At 40.5% G+C, this 19482-nt stretch overlaps 2 protein-coding genes across 19 annotated transcripts in view; one reads left to right on the plus strand and one right to left on the minus strand.

Moving 5' to 3' along the window:
- The window catches only part of ITFG1 (integrin alpha FG-GAP repeat containing 1), a 242720-nt gene extending 242396 nt beyond the window's left edge, over window positions 1–324 (minus strand). The window contains exon 1 of the mRNA XM_008248375.5: window positions 95–324. Within this exon, the coding sequence (XP_008246597.2) occupies window positions 95–302 (208 nt within the window). The 5' untranslated portion in view covers window positions 303–324. The remainder of the gene's footprint in view (window positions 1–94) is intronic.
- Window positions 325–510: 186 nt separating this feature from the next.
- Window positions 511–19482, plus strand: part of PHKB (phosphorylase kinase regulatory subunit beta) — a 226063-nt gene continuing 207091 nt past the window's right edge. For 2 of the 18 annotated variants that reach the window (XM_089318649.1, XM_070061806.2), the window contains exons 1-2: window positions 542–692; window positions 2043–2935. In XM_089318649.1, coding sequence (XP_089174775.1) covers window positions 2881–2935 — 55 coding nt within the window. In that variant the 5' untranslated portion in view covers window positions 542–692; window positions 2043–2880. 18 annotated transcript variants of the gene reach the window in all.

The raw sequence follows: 19482 nt of genomic DNA on the forward strand, positions 1-19482 counted from the left end.
AATGCAGAAGGACCGGCAGTCCGGACAGGGGATGTGGGAACACCGGGAGGGGCACACGGACAGCGGACAATGGGAGGGCCCGGCAAGCACTGACTTTCCCGCAGCACGAAGAGGTCCGTCTGCTTGTCGGAGTTGAGGTCCCCGAAGGCCGCCAAGGTGCCCCAGGCCTCGGCCCCAAAGAGCTCGGCCGTGACGTTGTGCAGCGCCCACGCCGGGACCGGCCCGACTCCCAGCAGCGCGAGCCCCGCAAGGAGCGGCGCCAGCAGCACCCAGGAGCTCGGCAGCCGGCCCGCCGCCGCCATGGCAGCCCCTCGGCCCCCGCCCGCAGGCCCAGCGCCGCGCTTGACGGCAGCCGCAAAGCACCGCGCAGCCGGCCGTGAGAGAAAGCACGCAGCCCCGAGGCGCTGAAGAGTCGCCGCCGGTTCCCCTCTCCCTCTCCCTTAGGGCTGCCCCTCTGACGCTAGGGAGGCCGTGGAGTAAGGGTGGGGAAGCTCGCTCTCGCGCTCACTTCCGGCTGGTCCGCCTCCCGACAGTGTCGCGCGGGGGGGGCGGGGCCGGTCGGGCAGTGCTGACAGGCAGCCCCGGGGGCCGTGGCCAAGGCAGCGGCCCGAGCGCGATGGCGGGGGCGACGGGGCTCATGGCCGAAGTGAGCTGGAAGGTCTTGGAGCGAAGGGCTCGGACCAAGCGCTCAGGTTTGGCTGGCTGGGGCGCCACCCCCTGCCCCCACTCAGGGGGTGGTTGTTCCCCTCAAGCAGCGTGGGCGGGAGGCAGGTGGGGGTCCTGGGAATGAACCGGGGCCCGCGTGTCCCATAGAAAGCAGACGGTGGCCCTGGTCTCGTTACCGATTCAGCCCTCTTCGTCTCTAAAAATTAGTTGGCACTCCCAGCTACTATGTGTGACCCCCCCAACCTGTTCTTTGAATGTTCCTCAGAAAGTAGCAGCAACCCCCTCTTTGCCCGGAGTCTGGCCCCTAGGAATCAGGCGGCGACACTTTCCAATCCCTGTGAACCTCTTCAGAAAGTCAGATAGCTTCGTTTTTAGATACGACTACGACCTGGCGCTAGAAAGCCGGCGGCTGCTCGTTGCCTTATTTCGTTTCATATATGCCTTTTACACTTCCTACTGGTTCTGAGCATAGCTTTCTGTCTGTGTGGCAGAAATTAAGGGAGGCAGAGCAGGGCCACGAAACAGGGCAAGTTGAGCAAAATTCGAGTCTTTGAGGAAGCCGACCCATTCCTTAGGCAAGGGGGCCCAGGACCTTTAGTTTCCAGTTGTGTTTTTCAAGCCCAAGGCCACAGAGGTCAGAAAACCCAGTGCAGGCAGTTAGAGCAGCTCAAGTGTCCTGAACTGCCTTGTTCAAATTGCAAAGTCACGACTTTGAAGTTAGCACTTGTGACTGATAAATTCTCTTAGAGCTGAGACTTTCCTTATTCCTAGCAGACTGGATACACTCTTGAGCAAAAAGTGTGCCCGCAAACAGAAGTGGTGGAGTGAAACACTTTGAATAAGGACTACTCTTTTAAAGGATTGCTGAGATATGTCATTATTGTGGGATGTGAAAGGCATCCCTAGGAAAATTAACTGCATTTGCATTGATAAATAAGAGTTTTCCTTCTCTGCTAATATGCTCCATTTATGTTTTGGGTTTTTCAAGTTCATGAAGCTTATGTTGTTTGGTCATGTTGACTTTTTTTTTAGACAACATATCTAATTTCATAAGTTGTAAGCCCAATCTTTAATTAGAGTTCCTTTTTTATGTTGAAGTTTCAGCCTGGTTTTAAACCTTGATGAAGCTGTGCATTTATTTGCTTGGATTTGTAGTAAAACTACCACCTACAAAGTATGAAAGAGTTTTTAAAAAATTAATCTATAACCATTACTTGAGATAGTCACTTTTATTTTTGTTTCAGAATTTTTCTTAAATTTTTTGTGACACAAAGAAATATTGAATTTGTCTACTCACAATGTGTCTATCTGGGCTTTGAACAAAGGGATTGGTTGATTATGTCTGGACAAAGAGAGTAACCAGAGTTTTCTTACAGGGAACTGAGCACACTGCCCCCAACATACTTTTACAGCATTTTTCTTTCCCTTTAATATGCACATATTTTACTTTCTCCTCTAGTCTTTACTTTGTTTCCTCTGAAATGCATGCCTTAACAGTAAGCTTTGAAAACCTTACTTCTCTTTTCTTATCAGAGAAAAACATCTCGTTTTATTTAACTGTTGATTTCAGTCACTGAAATCTAGTTTCAAATGCAAAGAAAGTAGGTAGTATCAACTTTGGATGTTCCTCTGTGTTTACATCAGAGTAGAAAGAGATAACAGTTGAAGGCTTTCCTGCAAAGTAGTAATGTTTGAGATTCAGATTCTGCTATAACTCTGAAGTATGGATGATAAAGTTTACTGATGATAAAGTTTCATGCCTAAGTCATCTACTCCCTGTGTCATTAAAAACCATCAACTTGATTGTTACTTTTAGTATATATAAACAGAAGTTTGTTTGAAACCTGCACTAACCTGACTCTGGCATGTACTCCTCTGCAGAGTTCTGAGCATTGTTACATAGTAGCATAATTACTGCACAATAGAGGATGCTACTCTCATGTAATGTGTAATAAGTGGATAGTACATATTTCATGCCTCCTCCATATAAGCGTATGTAATTCATCAAAGGAAATCAAATTTTCAAGTCATAAGAGAAAATAAAATTACATAATGATCCTCAATTATTGCCTTTGTTGTGCACTGCATCATGTTAATAACTGCTCACACTGCTTTCAATTAATCTAACGCTGATTGCTTCTAACCTTCACTAAACAGTTTTAAAATTGCTGTAGTTTAGCCTGCGACGCTTATGATTAGAGTCAACAATTTGAAATGGCCAGCTCAGCTGATGCAGTCGTCTCCTCTCCACCCGCTTTCTTAAGGTCTGGTAAGTGCGTAGACCCCAAAAGGGTCACTTGGTAATTTTAAACAGCTTGGTTTCTGAAGGTTGATCTCTGCCCAAGTTATCATGTTGGTTTTATTTCCTCAAGCTTGAGTACCATGTCTGCAAGTGTTAGGCTCAGGTTTGCATTTTATTTTGTCACCTTTGGTGTGTGCCTCGAAAAGTGCAGAGTGGACCCCCTGCCCTAACAAGATATTTGGTCAGCAGAAGTTCTTTTGAGACTGGGAGCATGGCACTCATCTACTCCCTATTACCATTACTAGCCCAGGTCCAGAAATGACTGTGCTGCAAAGCAATGTGCTTTCCACTCTGTCCAGTGTCAGGGTAGAGGGAGCTGTTGGCACTGTGGCTGTAAGATGTGCCCGCCCCCTTGCTTCCCAAATGAGTGCACAAGATTTTGAAAACCATTTCAAATGGATCACAGGCCCAGGATTGACCATGTATGGATTCCCATGAGGAATCCAGGACTTGTGGATGAATTCAGTCTTACTTTGCAGAACAACAGATAGGTTTTGTTAAATGGTCACAACTGAAATGAAGACTGAAGTCATTAGGTCCCTTTTTTGTAGTTTATGGCCCACCTTAGGCCATTAAAAACCCTGAGAAGTCAGTGTCACGAGCCTGCTTTGTGTCTCATGTCTCATGAAGCAGAACATTCAAACCTCGGGATTCATTCACAGGTAAAGGTGAGATGAGCCTCCACCCCTCACCTCCCAAAACACAGTAAGAATGGAAAACTTTAATTTTGGCTTCACCATAGCCATTCAGAAATTGTTTCCCTCCTTATTTCCATTTGTATTTCAAGTCATATTTTGGCAAGATAGGAGAGATACATTTTGAAGAAAAGAAGTAGGAAGCAGTTTAAGGAAGAATCAGTGAGTCAAACAGGAGGAAACAGTATTTGTAATTTAGGAATGGAAATGATCCTTGTCTTTAGTTGTCATTTATTAAACGACAAAATAATTTAGCAATGCCAGTTGATTAGTGATTTTGTCTTTGAATTGAAGGACTAAAAGGACATGTATCTCTGGAGTGTGTTTGTTTTGTTTAGCACCAAGCTCTGTTTTACATCTTGGCTAGCCTTCTAAGAGTTTGTTGGGTTTTCAGTGCCAGCAAAGTCATCCAGTAGTTGTGAAGAAATAGGATGCTTAAGATAAGCTTTTATGCATCAATGATTCTGAAAATTTCAAAGTGCGAGAACTGTGCTTCAGCATTATATACTGTGTTTGAAGGCATATCCAAGAAGGTTTTCCAGTACCATATATTAAATTGAAATTGAATGCACTAAGAAGCAAACTGCAAAAATACCAGACTTCAGTGTTATAATCCATTTTAGCAAGTGGCTCTTCATAAATGGCTTTCAATGTTTATGCTTTTTTTTTTGGGTGATTCCTCTAACCAAAACTAAAGAAGACTATAAAGTAATACTTAAAACATTTGCCTGTTGAAATAACTAGTTCCCTGAGTGCTTTGTAGTTGTAATTTATTTGCTAATTTAGAAATACTGTGTTTTTGTTGGAAATGATTTGTTTTTCCCTATTGCCATTCCTTGGACATTATCATTCCAGAGGAGTGTTTTATTGCATGATTTCATTTAACGGTCATTTTAAAACATCTACTGAGTTCACAGCTGAACTTTTTCACTTGTAGTCTTGGCTAGAAACTATCCAGTGTGCCAAAAATGAAAGCCAGTACCTTAATTTTTAGAAAATTAGTTTTCAATATACCTGAATTGTTTTATATATTTTAACCCTCCTCGATATGTTTCTGGTTTGTATTTTTCCTTTGTTTCTACTCTTTATAGAATTTAGTGTGAGTCCTGACTTTTTATGTATGTGTACTTGAATTGTGCTCTAACTACTGATGTGTCAGGAGGCGCTGTGGTTGAGTGTAATTTGTTTTGACTGCTTAAATCAGAGAGATCTCGATATCCAAGTTGTTCTTTAAAGAGCTTTGGAGTGAAATGTACAAGGTGATGAATTTATAAAGAAATTCAACAAGCAAAGTAAGTGAAATAACTATTAAGGAAAGAATGGGGCATCCAATACCTCAGATTGCTTTCATTTCTCGTGACCACCGCAGTTATACAGTATTTTAGGTTAGCAGAGTTGGCCAGTTGTAGCAATCACCTTGGCATTATGGTTGAGTTATGCGCAGTACTGCTTGTATCATATTGTGGTGAGATGAGAAGTGGCTTGGCTGAGTTATGCGCAGTACTGCTTGTATCATATTGTGGTGAGATGAGAAGTGGCTTGGCTTTTGTTCTTTCATGGCAGAATAATTTGAGAAATTATTTCTTTTGAAAACAAATCATCATCTTGGCTTCCTAAATTTATCAGCATTGGATTAAGTGGGCTTCAATGTATGAATTGAGTTTTCTGCCTCTACTTATTTCTCTTTAGGTTCTTTAGTTAATTTTCTTTCAATTCAATTTAATGCGTATGTCAGTACTTGGTAAAATTCTAGTGTGTATACTGGGGCAAACTCAACTTTTTGTTTCATTTGTCTGACACTGTAGTTTTTAGGCATTTGTATAGCAGTCTTGCTTACAACCTAATTTCACAAAGTTTTTGTGGCTTGAAGAAACCATGGGCCTGCAGCTCTTTGTCTCTTGTAGGTTGTGAGACTCCCATAGCCTAATGAAATAGTACACATTTTGCGTTCAGCTATACCCAGATCTAATCCTGGCTCTGATGTTTACTACCCATTGAATCCTGAGCAGGTTACTCTACATCTTCTTGAGACTAAACTTCTTTCTTTTAAAAATGAAGGTCATAAAACTTACTTGGAGAGATTATTGTGGAGATTAAACGGTAATGTTACATGCAAGCTGCTTGAGATTTAGTGCCTGCTCAACACATTTTAGTTTGTCTGTTACCTTAAAATATGTATCTTTTACATTATTGCTGATGTAGATTAAAGTAGGACTTATACACACACAGACATGCCTGCTTATGTTTCTCTTATTCTGGTATCTATCCTCAAAGTAGCCTTTTGATTCAGAAAACCTGTCATGTTATAATATACTGAGCTTGAGTTGGATAACCTAGAATCTATTATTTATTTATTTATTTATTTTTGACAGGTAGAGTTAGATAGTGAGAGAGAGAGAGAGAGACAGAGAGAAAGGTCTTCCTTTTTCCATTTGTTCACCCCCCAAGTGGCCACTACGCCGGCACTGCGTCGATCCGAAGCCAGGAGCCAAGTGCTTCCTCCTGGTCTTCCATGCGGGTGCAGGGCCCAAGGACCTGGGCCATCCTCCACTGCACTCCCGGGCCATAGCAGAGAGCTGGACTAGAAGAGGAGCAACCAGGACAGAATCTGGTGCCCTGACCGGGACTAGAACCCCAGGGTGCCGGCGCCACAGGCGGAGGATTAGCCAGCCTAGTAAGCCACGGCGCCGGCCATAGAATCTATTATTAATAGAGCTGTACTGTTTAATGGTCCATTCCATTTTGTAATTTTAGCTCTCACTTTTCTCTAAATCTACCATATTTTTGTCAATAATCACTCTAAAGAAATTGTTTCTGGTAGTTCCCATGGAAACTCCTATTAGCAGTAGGTAGAACAGTTGTTATTTCATATATAGTCAGAAGATATTTTTGTCTTATATTGGGTGTGCAAACTCCTATTAGCAGTAGGTAGAGCAGTTGTTATTTCATATATAGTCAGAAGATATTTTTGTCTTATATTGGGTGTGCAAAGGGTTTATTTCATATAGGATGGAATTTTTGGAAGCACTTATCAATTGTATCCTGCTGGGATCTCTGATGTCTTCTGCTTACGTCCTACTCTGTTATCATATAAGGTTTGGGTGATAGAGGCTGTCTGATAGGATTTAGGTCTCCTGGCATGAGTCTTATTGCTCTTAAAGTATGCACTTGCTCTATGTCATTGTGCACAGCCAAGGTGATGCTTCAGATTCCATGTGTGAAGTGGCTTCATGAGGAGTATGACTGCATGTTTCACGGCTTTAGGTTGTTACCAAGTACTCATGTTGTGTATTGTAAATAATGCAAATGCTATTCTCATGCTATTTTATCTTCACCCTTTTGTAAAATCAGGAAATGGAGAAATGGAGCTCCCCAGAATTACTGGTTCTGGTTCTAGTACAGGTGCCTACTGAGATTTTCCAAATAGATATATGAAAGGCATCTCAAAAGATATCATATTTCCTATTCTTCATGTCTCAAACAAGTTCTTCCTTAATATTTTCCATATTGGTAAACTAAACTGTTATTTTTCAGCTGTTCATGCTAAAAATATAGTCTTTATTACTCTTTTTCCTCTACCCCCTCTTTTTTTCAGTTCTTCTGTAAAACTTTTCCATTGTGTCTTGAAAATATATACCAAATCTATCTGGTTTTCTGTAGTTGCACGTTTGCCTCCCTAGTCTAAGCCACTTCCATCTGTGGTCTGGACTACAGTATACTGATTGCCTGTCTCTGCTTTGCTGCTTCACTGTAATCTCTTCTCCATTCAGTAGGGGAAAGGATCTTTTAAAATGTAAACTAGATTATATCATTTTATTGCTAAAATCCTCCCATTGGATTCTTCATTATCGTAGCCTAGCATCCACAGGACCTTCTATTGGGTTATATACAGAACCCCAAGTGACCTGGCTCTTGCCTGCATCTCTGACCTCATGGAGTGCTTCTCTTTACTGCTCTTCAGCCATGCTGGCTTCCTTTGGTCCTTAAGACACATGCCTTTTTCATGTTAGGTCTGTGTCTACCTGGAAAGCTCTCTATGCTGTTATTTGTAAAGTTCTTTGTGGTTGCCTTTTAACTTCTGCTCTTTTTTTTTTTCATTTTCAATTATCTTTATATTCAGAAGGTCAGTTTACTATATACTAAGTAAAGATTTCAACAGTTTGCACCCACACAGAAACACAAAGTGTAAAGTACTGTTTGAGTACTAGTTATACTGTTAATTCACATAGTACAGCACATTAAGGACAGAGATCCTACATGGGGAGTAAGTGCACAGTGACTCCTGTTGTTGATTTAACAACTGACACTCTTATTTATGATGGCAGTAATCACCCGAGGCTCTTGTCATGAGCTGCCAAGGCTATGGAAGCCTCTTGAGTTTGCCAACTCTGATCTTATTTAGACAAGGCCATATTCAAAGTGGAAGTTCTCTCCTCCCTTTAGAGAAAGGTACTGCCTTCTTTGATGGCCCGTTCTTTCTGCTGGGATCTCACTCACAGAGATCTTTGATTTAGGCCATTTTTAATTTCTTTTTAAATTTTTTTTGTTGCCACAGTTTAGCTTCTGCTCTTAAACTTAGCTTCCTTAGAAACACCTTTTTGGGGGCTGGTGCCGTGGCTTACTTCGTTTGTCCTCTGCCTGTGGCGCCGGCATCCCATATGGGCGCTGGGTTCTAGTCCCCGTTGCTCCTCTTGCAGTCCAGCTCTCTGCTGTGGACCGAGAGGGCAGTGGAGGATGGCCCAGGTGCTTGGGCTCCTGCACCCACATGGGAGACCAGGAAAGAGCACCTGGCTCCTGGCTTCGGATCAGTGCAGCGCCGGTGTAGCGGCCATTTGGGGGATGAACCAACGGACTGAAGACCTTTCTCTCTGTCTGTCTGTCTCTCTCTCTCACTATCTATATCTCTACCTGACTCCATTCACTAAGCTATGTGAAAGAAGAATCTTTATCTGTTTTGTTTCCTAGAGCCCAGAATAATGCCTGGAGTGTAATAAATGTTCAGTAAATCATATTGCTTAGAAAGTCCTATTATTTACTATCTTTAATGCCTTTTTTGAGAGAGTGTCATAATCTGATTTGTATACAGAGTTTAGGTTCATACAACTGAGCACTGCTATTTGCAAACTGTGCAAACTACTTTTTTACCTAATATCCTCACTATACAGTACAGAGAAAAATATATCCCTCATGTATTCTTTTGTGTATCTGCCAAGTATTCAGTGGTGGTAGTTGGAGTACCATCAGCAGCAATTGGGCGGGGCAGGGCTGGCATCTCTGGCAGCGATCATGGCATATCGCAGCTTCAGGGTGGCTTGCACTCTGATGGGCTTCGACAGCTGCCTTGTGCCCTGGTTCATCCCTCAGGGTCCTAGCTGGGGAGTTATCATTTCCACGTTGATGACCTGTTCATTTTCGGCTATCTCTTTTGGCTGATGGTAATTCTGGTCCAACTGAGCCCTCTTTTTTGGACCACAATAGACAAATGAAACCATCTGGTACCTGAAGTACCATTGGCCTTGAGGAGAAGACAGTCTCTGCAGAACACCGTCATGGAGGTCACACAGAGAATTTGTTCTGGGTGCAGAATTGTCGCAAGATCCCTACTGCCACCTTTAACTGGCTTATTTGGGGCATTGTCTGCTTTAAATATTCCTACCATCTTTGAATGTCTTATTCTGTGATGCAGTTTTTCCTTCAACTTCTTTTACATTTTGATGGACAAAAATCCTACTCAACCTAAACTGTGCCGATTCTACAAGTTGCTTACTCTTTTCTGAGATGGGAGATGCTGTTCTGAGAATTCTGTTACTCTTGCCTTTGAATCTGAGGTTTTGAGCATAGGCCTGCCAGCATGCTGCCTGGACCCAGTAAAGTGCTTAAAACTGCTACAGATAAATAGGACTCAAGTGGGACAGACAGGAGAGGGGAGATCTGTCCTAGCATTTTTAATTTTTTTTTAAAGATTTACTTATTTATTGGAAAGGCAGAGTTACAGAGAGGCAGAGGCAGAGGCAGAGAGAGAGAGAGAGGTCTTCCATCCGCTGGTTCATTCCCTAAATGGCTACAATGGCTGGAGCTGCGCTGATCCGAAGGCAGAGCCAGGAGTTTCCTCCCAGCTTCCCACATGGGTGCAGAGGTCCAAGGACTTGGGCTGTCTTCTGCTGCTTTCTCAGGCCATAGCAGAGAGCTGAATCAGAAGTGGAGCAGCCGTTACTGGAACCGGTGCCCAAATGGGATGCCCAGCCCTGCAGGTGGTGGCTTTGCCTGCTATGCCACAGTACCAGCCCCTGTCTCAGCATTTTTACATCACACTATATTTTCAGGATGAATTTATTTTTTCCATCTTTTGGTAGAAATTTTTTTTGCTTTCTATGGAAAACAATAACAATAATCATTGTGTTGATGGTGCTACCAAAGACAGTCATTTAAACTGCCCATTTTTATTTAGTACTTAATATGACAGGTAGTGCTTTAAATTTTACAATAATTCTGTGCTGTAGGTACTATTACTGTCCTTTTGAAAACAAAAGCAAAAAAACACAGAAATAACTCACTCAGCTAATGAATAATCAAGCTCCTGGCGACTGCTGCCTTGCCTCTCTTCACCATCAGTAGTGCCTGGTCCTTCATATATAAATGGCAGTGATTATGATTTGCATCTTGATGATGTTCATTGTTTTTGTTTTCACTCATTTCAGATTAACTAATGTTTATTAGGCCTTTTTGATGCCATCAAAGTTTGTAACACAGCTGGTCCTAAACTTGAAGTGGGGTTACATCTCAGTAAATCCATTGTTAAATAAAAATATCTTGCCTTGAAATAAATTTAATACAGTAAACTTAACCTAGCCTAGCCTGTTCGACCTAACATGTGCTCAGAGCACTTAGATTAGTTAGCCTACAGTGGACCAAGTCATCTAACACAAAGCCAATTTTATATTAAAGTACTGAGTCTCTCATGTCACTTACTGAATATTTGTATTCGGGAACACTGGCAGCACAATTTGCTGTAGAATGTCGTGATCATGTGGCTGACTGGGAGCTGCAGCTTACTGCCTCTGCCCAGCGTTGTGTGAGAGCATCATAGCTAGCTTGGGGAAAGATAAAAATTTAGGATTGGATATGTAGTTCTTAGAGAATGTAAATTGCTTTCACACCATTGTAAAGTCAAAAAAATCATTAAGTTGAACCTCATTGAGTCAGAGACACCTGTACATTATTCTGATGTTTGCAAGCTCATCACCTGATGGGAACTTTTTGCAGAGCTCAGAGTGACCAGAGGTTTTACATACAAGCAAACTTTATCTCTGTCTCTTTCCTGGACTTCCCCTGTTGTATCCTACGGAATTTTCCTGCCTATAGTCATCATCTCCTATTACGTTACCTCCTAGTTAATACATCCTACAGGTTGCTGCCTGGATGATTTTTCTAAAACTAAGAACCAACCCTGTTACTCCCTTGCTTAATACCATGCATCAGCTCCCTGTGTCCCTCAGGGTTGGGGTAGGACTTCAAAGAAAGTGACATTTAAGCTGAAGAAGGAAATAAGAGTCAAAGGGAGAGTGAAGATGAGGCAGATCTGGGCTAGGATCCAGGCTCTCAACAGAACTGGGTTTTGTTTTTTGTTTTTCTGGGTTTTCTGAGTAGCTCTGAGAAGGCTGTTGAGGACATAGCATTTTTAATAACAGGAACGAGTGAGATCTCAAGGGCTAATATAGGCAAATACCTTGGGCGTCATGAAGATATTTGGATTTTATTATAAATGGAAGAGAAAGCCACTGAAAATATGAATAGAGGTATATTATCTGATTATTATTTTGTGGAGTTCTCTGACTACTTTGTAAAAAATGGATTGAAAAATGGTGGGAAGGCAGGAAGCAGCCTGACAGCATAAGTTGAGCCTTATGGCTTTCTGTTTAACACCTAGCACAGTGCCCACATATGGCACATTCAATCTGTATTTGGTGAGGAATGGCTATGGAGGCAGATACTGATCATGTCACCAGTCTACCTTCAGAAAATGTGGCCACCTTGATTATGTGTAAGAATATATATAGTATGGAGCAGGCATCATGGCATAGCATGTAGGACAGCCACCTGTAATGCTGGCATTCCATAATGGTGCTAGTGTGTGTTCTCGCTGTACCACTTTGGATCCAGCTCACTGTTGATGGCCTGGGAAAAGCAGCTAAAGATGGCCCAAGTGGCTCCTGGCTTCTGACAGTGGTTCTGGCTGTTGTGTTCATTTGGAGAGTAGACAGCCCATAGATGAGCTCTCTCACTATCTCTCCCTCTACTTTTGTAACTCTGATATTCAAATAAATCTTTTAAAAAGGAGTATATAGTAAAATATTAGAAGCAGTTATTTTTCTACCATTATGATAATTTCTCTCCATATTTTTTTTGCTCCATATTTTAAAAGGTCTCATTGGCTTTCTGTTTTTTCTGCCAAGTTGCACAAGGTACTGCCATGTCTTCATTTGATTTAGGATGAAAGCTATACCTACTAAAAGATAATAGGATTGTAGGAGATTAAAAAAAAGTTTTTCTTTTTGATAAACACTGAAGCAGTTAGGATATGTCTCTTTTGGTATTAGAGTAGTTTCTCTCTCTTTTTCTTTTCTTTTCTTTTTTAAAAAAAGATTTATTTATTTGAAAGGCAGAGTCACAAAGAGAGAAGGAGGGAGAGACAGAGAGGTCTTCCATTCCTTGGTTCACTCTCCCAGTGGCCACAACGGCTGGAGCTGGGCTGGTCTGAAGTCAGGAGCTTCTTCCAGGTGTCCTACATGGCTGCAGGGGCCCAAGTTGTGGCTTTAGGCAATGGACTCTTTTTCTCATGAGATCTTTAACTTACAGGACATCTTATTTTCTATAATTCACATCTAAACTTTTAATGGCCTCTGATTTAGGATGACTTCAGCCTCACCCTGTTAAAATTATTTCCCTCTAAATATGTTTCTGTCATGAATTTTCATCTGTGAAACCAAATTGAAGCTGTGCAAGTCTAACTTCAAAAATTAAGGCAGAAGATGAAACCTCCATGTTTACTGTGGTATTTGATTTTAAGTGTTTTGATATAAGTACTTACAGATATATTTTGAAGATGGGACTTTTGGCTCATAGCATATTTTTCTCTCTCTTCTATAATTTGACCATAAATCTTGCTATCTTAATGTAAGTAACCTTACTATTTATCTCTCCTTGGGCAAAAATAAATGTATTTAATAGGTTTTGAATAACAATATGCTATGCCTAAATGATTCTGATATATATACTGTTAGGTCACTGTTGACCACTTTGATGCTACAGATATGATTAGGTGACTTCATCTGGAAATTTGTAGTGAGAAACATGGAACTCTAGATACAACGCATTGTGCATCATGAGGCTTTGCTTAGTGTAGGCAATGGAGCCAACCCCCTTGAGTGACATTACTTTTCACTCAGCAAATGTCCGTGCTTCTAAATAATGCTTAAAAATATATATTATTTAAAAATAATCATTTAAACATAATTTTATTTGGTACTATGGTAAGCATTGATAGATAGCATTAATTTTTTCCATTGGTGTTCTTTCTGCTTTGTCAGACTTTTCCATTCGGTTTGGGCTCCTTTTTTTAATATGGTTTGAATAGCATGTTGACTTTACAATCTTAGACCTTTACCTTTTATTTGTGTTAAACAACTTTTAAATGGTCCACTGAGAACAAAGAAATTTCCATGTTAAATATTGTTGATATAGAAGTATTCAAAAATAAGAGCTTGTCTACTTAATTTACATATTTCTGAGGGTAGTTTGTTTTGTGAAATCTTTTTATGAGTTTTTATCTGTTGTTATCAATTCAAAGATCCTCTTGTTATTTTATTTTCATGGAAATACACAATGAAACTCAATTAATTTGTTATACGCACTTAATCTCAATTCTTAATAGCTTAGCTTGTAGCTTTGATAATCATTTGCTTAGTGACTGCACTGATAAAAAAAACCTAGCAGAATATATAGTTAATTAATATAATTTGAAATAATCAAAACTATTTGAGGGTTAGAATTTATCTATGGATTCCTTTTCCTGCTTTATTTCACTATAATTTTTAAACCTAAAAGTTAGACCAAATTAAATCATTTCCTAACTCTTTTATTTTGCTTTTTAATAATTTCTTTAATATTTCCTTCCCTCTGCATTCCTGCTGTCTCTGTCTTAATTTAAGACCCTGCAGTTGAGGCTGGCATTGTGGCGTGATGGATTAAGCCACTACCTGGGCTGCCAGCAACCCATATGGGCTCAGGTTCCAGCCCCACTGCTCCAATTCCAATTCAGCTCCCTGCTAATGTATCTGGGAAAGCAGTGGAGAATGACCCACGTGCTTGGGCTTCCTCCCTGACAGAGGAGACCCTGAGGAAGCTCTTGGCTCCTGACTTCAGTGTGGCCCAACCCCAGCTATTGCAGCCTTTTGGGGAGTGAACCAGTGGATAGAAACTATCACTGTTTCTTTCTCTCTTTCTCTATAACTCTGCCTTTCAAATAAATAAAAATCTTTTTTTAAAGACCGTGCAGTAGTTATTTTGACCCAAATTGAACACTTTTGCCTTCAGATTGCCTTCAGACTTACCTTTCTAAGGTTTGGATCATAAAACATTCCTGTGGCTTTCTGTTACCTAAAGGATAAAATGCAAACATGGCACCTGCTATTTAGTGTCCCCCACTGTTAGACTTCCAGCCTCCTTTCTTATTTACATACTCTGCTGCAGCATTGTAAGTGTACCTGCAGCTCACAGATGGGTCACTGTCTTTCTGGCTTCTGCACCTTTATCATGAGATTCCTTCTGTATTACCTAGCCTTTCCTTATAAGCTTAGTGCACTTGATAATCTTTGATTTTGCTACACTGATCTGTTGTCTTAACATATTTTCTGACAACCCACTTCTCTGCATCCCAGGTTTCAATTAATTGCTCTATTGATTCCCATGGCACTTTATACATGCTTCTTTTACCTATAATGTCACTGACTACTCTAGGTAACTAGGGATGTTTCCTTTCCTAGACTGTAGAATTTGTTTGGTCAGGGACTAAGTCTATTGCAGCTTTGCATCAGTAGCCTCAATATGGGGGTTATCACTGAGGACTGAAAGTTTAACTTTCCAGCACCCTATGTTGTTTAATCATTTCACCTATTTATTTGGTAAATGAAATTTGGTGGGGTTTCTTTTTTTCTTTTCTTTTTTTTAAATAGAACCTTTATGCTGGGTAAAAGAATTCCCCCACTGCTCAATTGCAAAAACATTTAAAATTCAGGTTCCAAAAAGAAAAGTAATAAATTAAGCAAAATAGTGCCTGAATGCATAATAGCTTTTTGACTTGGTGATGGCTTAAACTTGGTGTTCCTTAAACTGAACAGAATCTCTAAGGCCAAACAGCATGACCCTGACTGATTTTGCACCATGGTTAAAAGCCTCGAACAATCTCTGTATACTGACTTTTGCCTTTCCATAAGGGAAAATAGAAGAAATCACATCTTTTGTTCATCTACATTTTTATCAAATATAAGTCTTCCACACATCCAGAAGGTCAACATTATTTAATTTAAAAGGCCTTGTGTATCTGCATAGACTTACCTAAGGTACCAGAGAGTTTGAACTTGGCATTTAAATTCCAGAAATATGATAATAAAAGAGTGTAAGATGATACACTTTTAAATGAAGTTGAGAAAAATCAACATCAAGGATAAGTATAAATTTTTTCAGAATAAGAAATGATATAGGGACCAGCATTGTGGCATGGTTGATAAAGCCACCACCTGCAACACTGGCATCTTATGGGTGCTGGTTTCTGTTTCAACTGCTCCACTAATCATCCAGTTCCCTGCTGATGATCTGGGCAAAGCAGCAGAAGATGGCCAGGTGTTAGGGCTCCTGCCACCACTGTGGGATACCCTAGTGAAGCTCCTGGCTCCCGGCTTTAGCCTGGCCCAGCCTTGGCTGTTGTGGCCATCTGGGGAGTAAACCAGTGGATGAGAAATCTCTCCTTCTCTTTCTGTCTCTCCCCAGAAACCAAGCATACTTCAGTGTTTAAATCTTCTATAGTAAGTTGTACTTAGGAAATGCATGAAGTTTGTATTCCTTAAATAAAAGGTTTCTGGGGGGAAAAATCCTAGCTATATTCCACTTTCTAGCAGTGTGACCTTAATTGAGTCACTCAACCTCTTGTTATTTTAATCTTTAAATGATAATAATAATGATGGGACTCCCAAGTAGGGTTATTGTGAGGATTATATGACACTATGTCTATAAATTTGTCAACAGGGTACTTTGTACAACGTAAATGCTTACATAATGCTGGTTATTTTTATTCTGATGTTGCTAATATTGCTATTATTCTTTATCTGTTTTAACTCTTTGGTTAAGCAGACTAATGTGTTTATCTTCAGTCCTTTATGTTGGGTATTGACAGACTCACTAAGCATGATGTTGTAGGCAAATCTGTGAAGAGATCAAAGTAATTAATGTAAATTTCAAATAAAATAAATATCAAATAGGGAGTATAGAGCTCTTCTTTCTGGTGTTGGTTCTACTCTTTTTTAAGATCTTATTTATTTGAGAGGTAGAGTTACAAACAGAGAGAGGGAGAGACAGAGAGAAAGGTCTTCCATCCACTGCTTCACTCCCCAAATGATGGAAACAGCTGGAGCTGGGCTGATTTGAAGCCAGGAGCCAGTAGCTTCCTCCATGTCTCCCATGTGAGTGCAGGGGCCTAGGTACTTGGGCCTTCTTTCACTGCTTTCCCAGGCCATAGCAGAGAGCTGGATTGGAAGAAGAACAGCTGGGCCACGAACTAGCACGCATATGGATGCCAGTGCTGCAGGTGGAGACTTAGCCTGGTACACCACAGCACCAGCCCCTGTTCTACTCTTGACTAAGTATGCACTTTGTGAATTTCCTCCATAATATGAGAGACTTAGTCTAAATGTTTGTTGTTATTCCATTCTGTTTTAAAATATTATGTTACTCGATCACAGATTGTCAGGTGGAGCAGAGGAAAATAGTCATAGGATTTTAAAGCCTATGCTGGATAATTTTACAATCCATCTTCCAAGATGGGAAATTGGTTAGAGTTGAGGTAATGAGACAACAAATTTGGATTTGTCAGCACCCTGATGCAAGGGTCTTGAAGCAAGCTTTGAGGAATAGATGCTGGTCTTTTTTTTTTTTTTAAGATTTTATTTATTTGCGAGGTAGAGTTACAGAGGGAGACAGAGAAAAAGGTCTTCCTTCCATTAGTTCACTCCCCAAATGGCCTGCAACAGCTGGAGCTGTACTGATCTGAAGCCATGATCCAGGTGCTTCTTCCCAGTCTCCCACGTGGGTGCAGGGGCCCAAGAACTTGGGCCATCTTCTGCTTTCCCAGGCCACAGCAGAGAGCTGGATTGGAAAGGGAGCAGCTGGGACTCGAACCGATGCCCATCTGTGATGCAGGCACCTCGGGCAGAGGATTAACCTACCGCACCACAGCACAGGCCCCAAGATGCTACTCATGATTGTCATTCTTTTATAGTTGGTTCATGGTCTTTACTTTCTTGGGGTTTTAGAGTTGGCTTTTCCTAAGAAAACTTGACTGCTGTTTGATTTTGCTCTCTGGCTTTTTCAGCATCTCACATCCTGGGTTCCTCTTTCTGCCCTCTTCTCTTTTTTTTCAAGATAGAACCCTGGACTCCTTAAAATGCAGATTATGACTCAGCAGGTCAGGGATTAGGCTTGAGACTCTGCAGTGCTGGCAAGTTCAGAGGCAATGACCTTGCTACTGGAGGATGGCCTGCACTTTAATCACACTATTTTTGTTGAGCATCCTCATCTCTTTTCTGTAGATGTTAGACTCTGAAGTAAGCATCCTCACTTTTCCAGGCTTTACCTTAGCCTTTGAATAAATATGTCATTATCTGCATCCCTAATTCCCATTGAGCACAACTCATACAAGTTACTTTGTGTGACTGGGGCTGTTCCTCCAACCTCTCTGCTCTCTGCTTCTGCCAGTTATTGGTCTGCTTCAGGCTCTGACTTCTGACCTTTTACTTAGCTGAGCTCAGTTCAGGGATTCCATTTTTAGGCCATTGCTGTATATCAGTGACACATGAGGGAGTTGTGAAAAAGCTGATGGAAAACTCATGTTATGAAAAAAACAATGCATGGGTTTCAAAAAATTATCTTTTAATTTCATTTTCCATGAACTTTTTGAATACCTTTGTAAATTTAATTTTCAAACAAATGCTATTGGAAATGATGGTATCTTTATGTCTATTTCTGGGTCTTTCCCATACGTGATTACAGTGAAATAGTAGGTGGTCCTTTCCATGTTCCAAAAGATCATGTAGGGAGCTCATTTCAGTGGGGAGCTCTTCTTTAGGACATAATGAATCCATTTTCAGGGAGTTTCATACTTGAAACAGAATGATGCCAGTAAACACTGGCTGTAGAAGTCCTTTTTTCCTAGCTCCCCTTGTAAGATAGCATTTAACAATCATAGAATGAACAAAAAATGGAGACAGGTATTTCCAGTACAGTAATTTTCTTTGAAATGTAGAGGAAACAGCAAGCAGACTTTAGATTAACTACAAAAAAAAAACTAACAAGTTCAAGGCTGATTTCCATTATAGTTTAATGTTACAGAAGTAATTTAGTTTCGTTTGTAGTACTACAAGCTGAATACCTTAAATATCTGCTGTCATGATTCTAGTTTTCATTTCAATTTTTTGCTACAATCAAATCTTTATAACTAAATTATAATGCAAATTAAAGTTCAGCAAAAATTTTAATAGCCTCAGTGTTCATCCAGAGTCACATTCTTTCACTTTTATATTACATAAAAAACTAATAGTCCATAAGAAATGATAAAGTTAAGTTATACTTAGAATAGACATGAAAATTTTAAGCCAAACTACATGGTTTGAATAGTTTATGATGAATTAAAACTGAAAGCATATCTATAATTGTGGATTAATTTACATTTATAGCTCCACTCTCTTGTGGGTGTGGTGGTCTAATACTCATCCTACACTTCTAAATGAGCAATTCAATTCTACTTCCAAAGGTCTCCCATAGACAGTTGGCTCTGGATAGGCTTGGATATTGTTACTTATTGGTGAAACTAAGCTTAGCTCCGAATAATCATGCTTGAAAAATAATCATTCATTTTAAGTTTTCCTTGAAGACCTGTTAGTATCACTCCTGTGTTGCACAGGGTCGTATTTGAGTGAATCTGTTCTCTCTCTTCCACTGGAATGTTCCTCTGGCATGGTTAGAGAAAGTGGTAATCTTGGTTTTCTACAGGTTTTGCACATAGGCACTAAAGTACCCATAGCTGCTTTAATACCACATTTTTCTTGTCAATTATCTTTTTCCACTTCTTGTAAACTACTGATTATATAATTTACTAATTTAAAAATCACTTTGTGGAACATCTATCCTTGCATCAAACAAGAGGATTCTGAAATTAACCTAACAAACCCGATTAGTCTAGAATTCTTTGTCTAGAATTTATGCCCAGTTTCGTCCAGAGTATTGGAGGAGATAACAGTTTAAGGTGGAAAAAAGAAACAATTTTTTAATAGTTTATTTGTTTATTTGAGAGTTGGAATTACAGGGAAGGATATGCAGAGTCACAGAAAGAGAGAGAGAGAGAGAGAGAGATATCTTTCATCTACTGGTTCACTTCCCAAATGGCTACAAAGGCCAGGGCTGGGTCAGGCCAAAGCCAGGAGCCAGGAGCCAGGGGTTTCTTCTGGATCTGCCACATGACTGCATGGGCCCAAGGACTTGGTCCATCTTCTG

This window comes from Oryctolagus cuniculus, chromosome 18 (genome assembly GCF_051225735.1).
Source record: "Oryctolagus cuniculus isolate XC-2025 breed Fujian yellow rabbit chromosome 18, ASM5122573v1, whole genome shotgun sequence".
NCBI lineage: Eukaryota > Metazoa > Chordata > Mammalia > Lagomorpha > Leporidae > Oryctolagus > Oryctolagus cuniculus.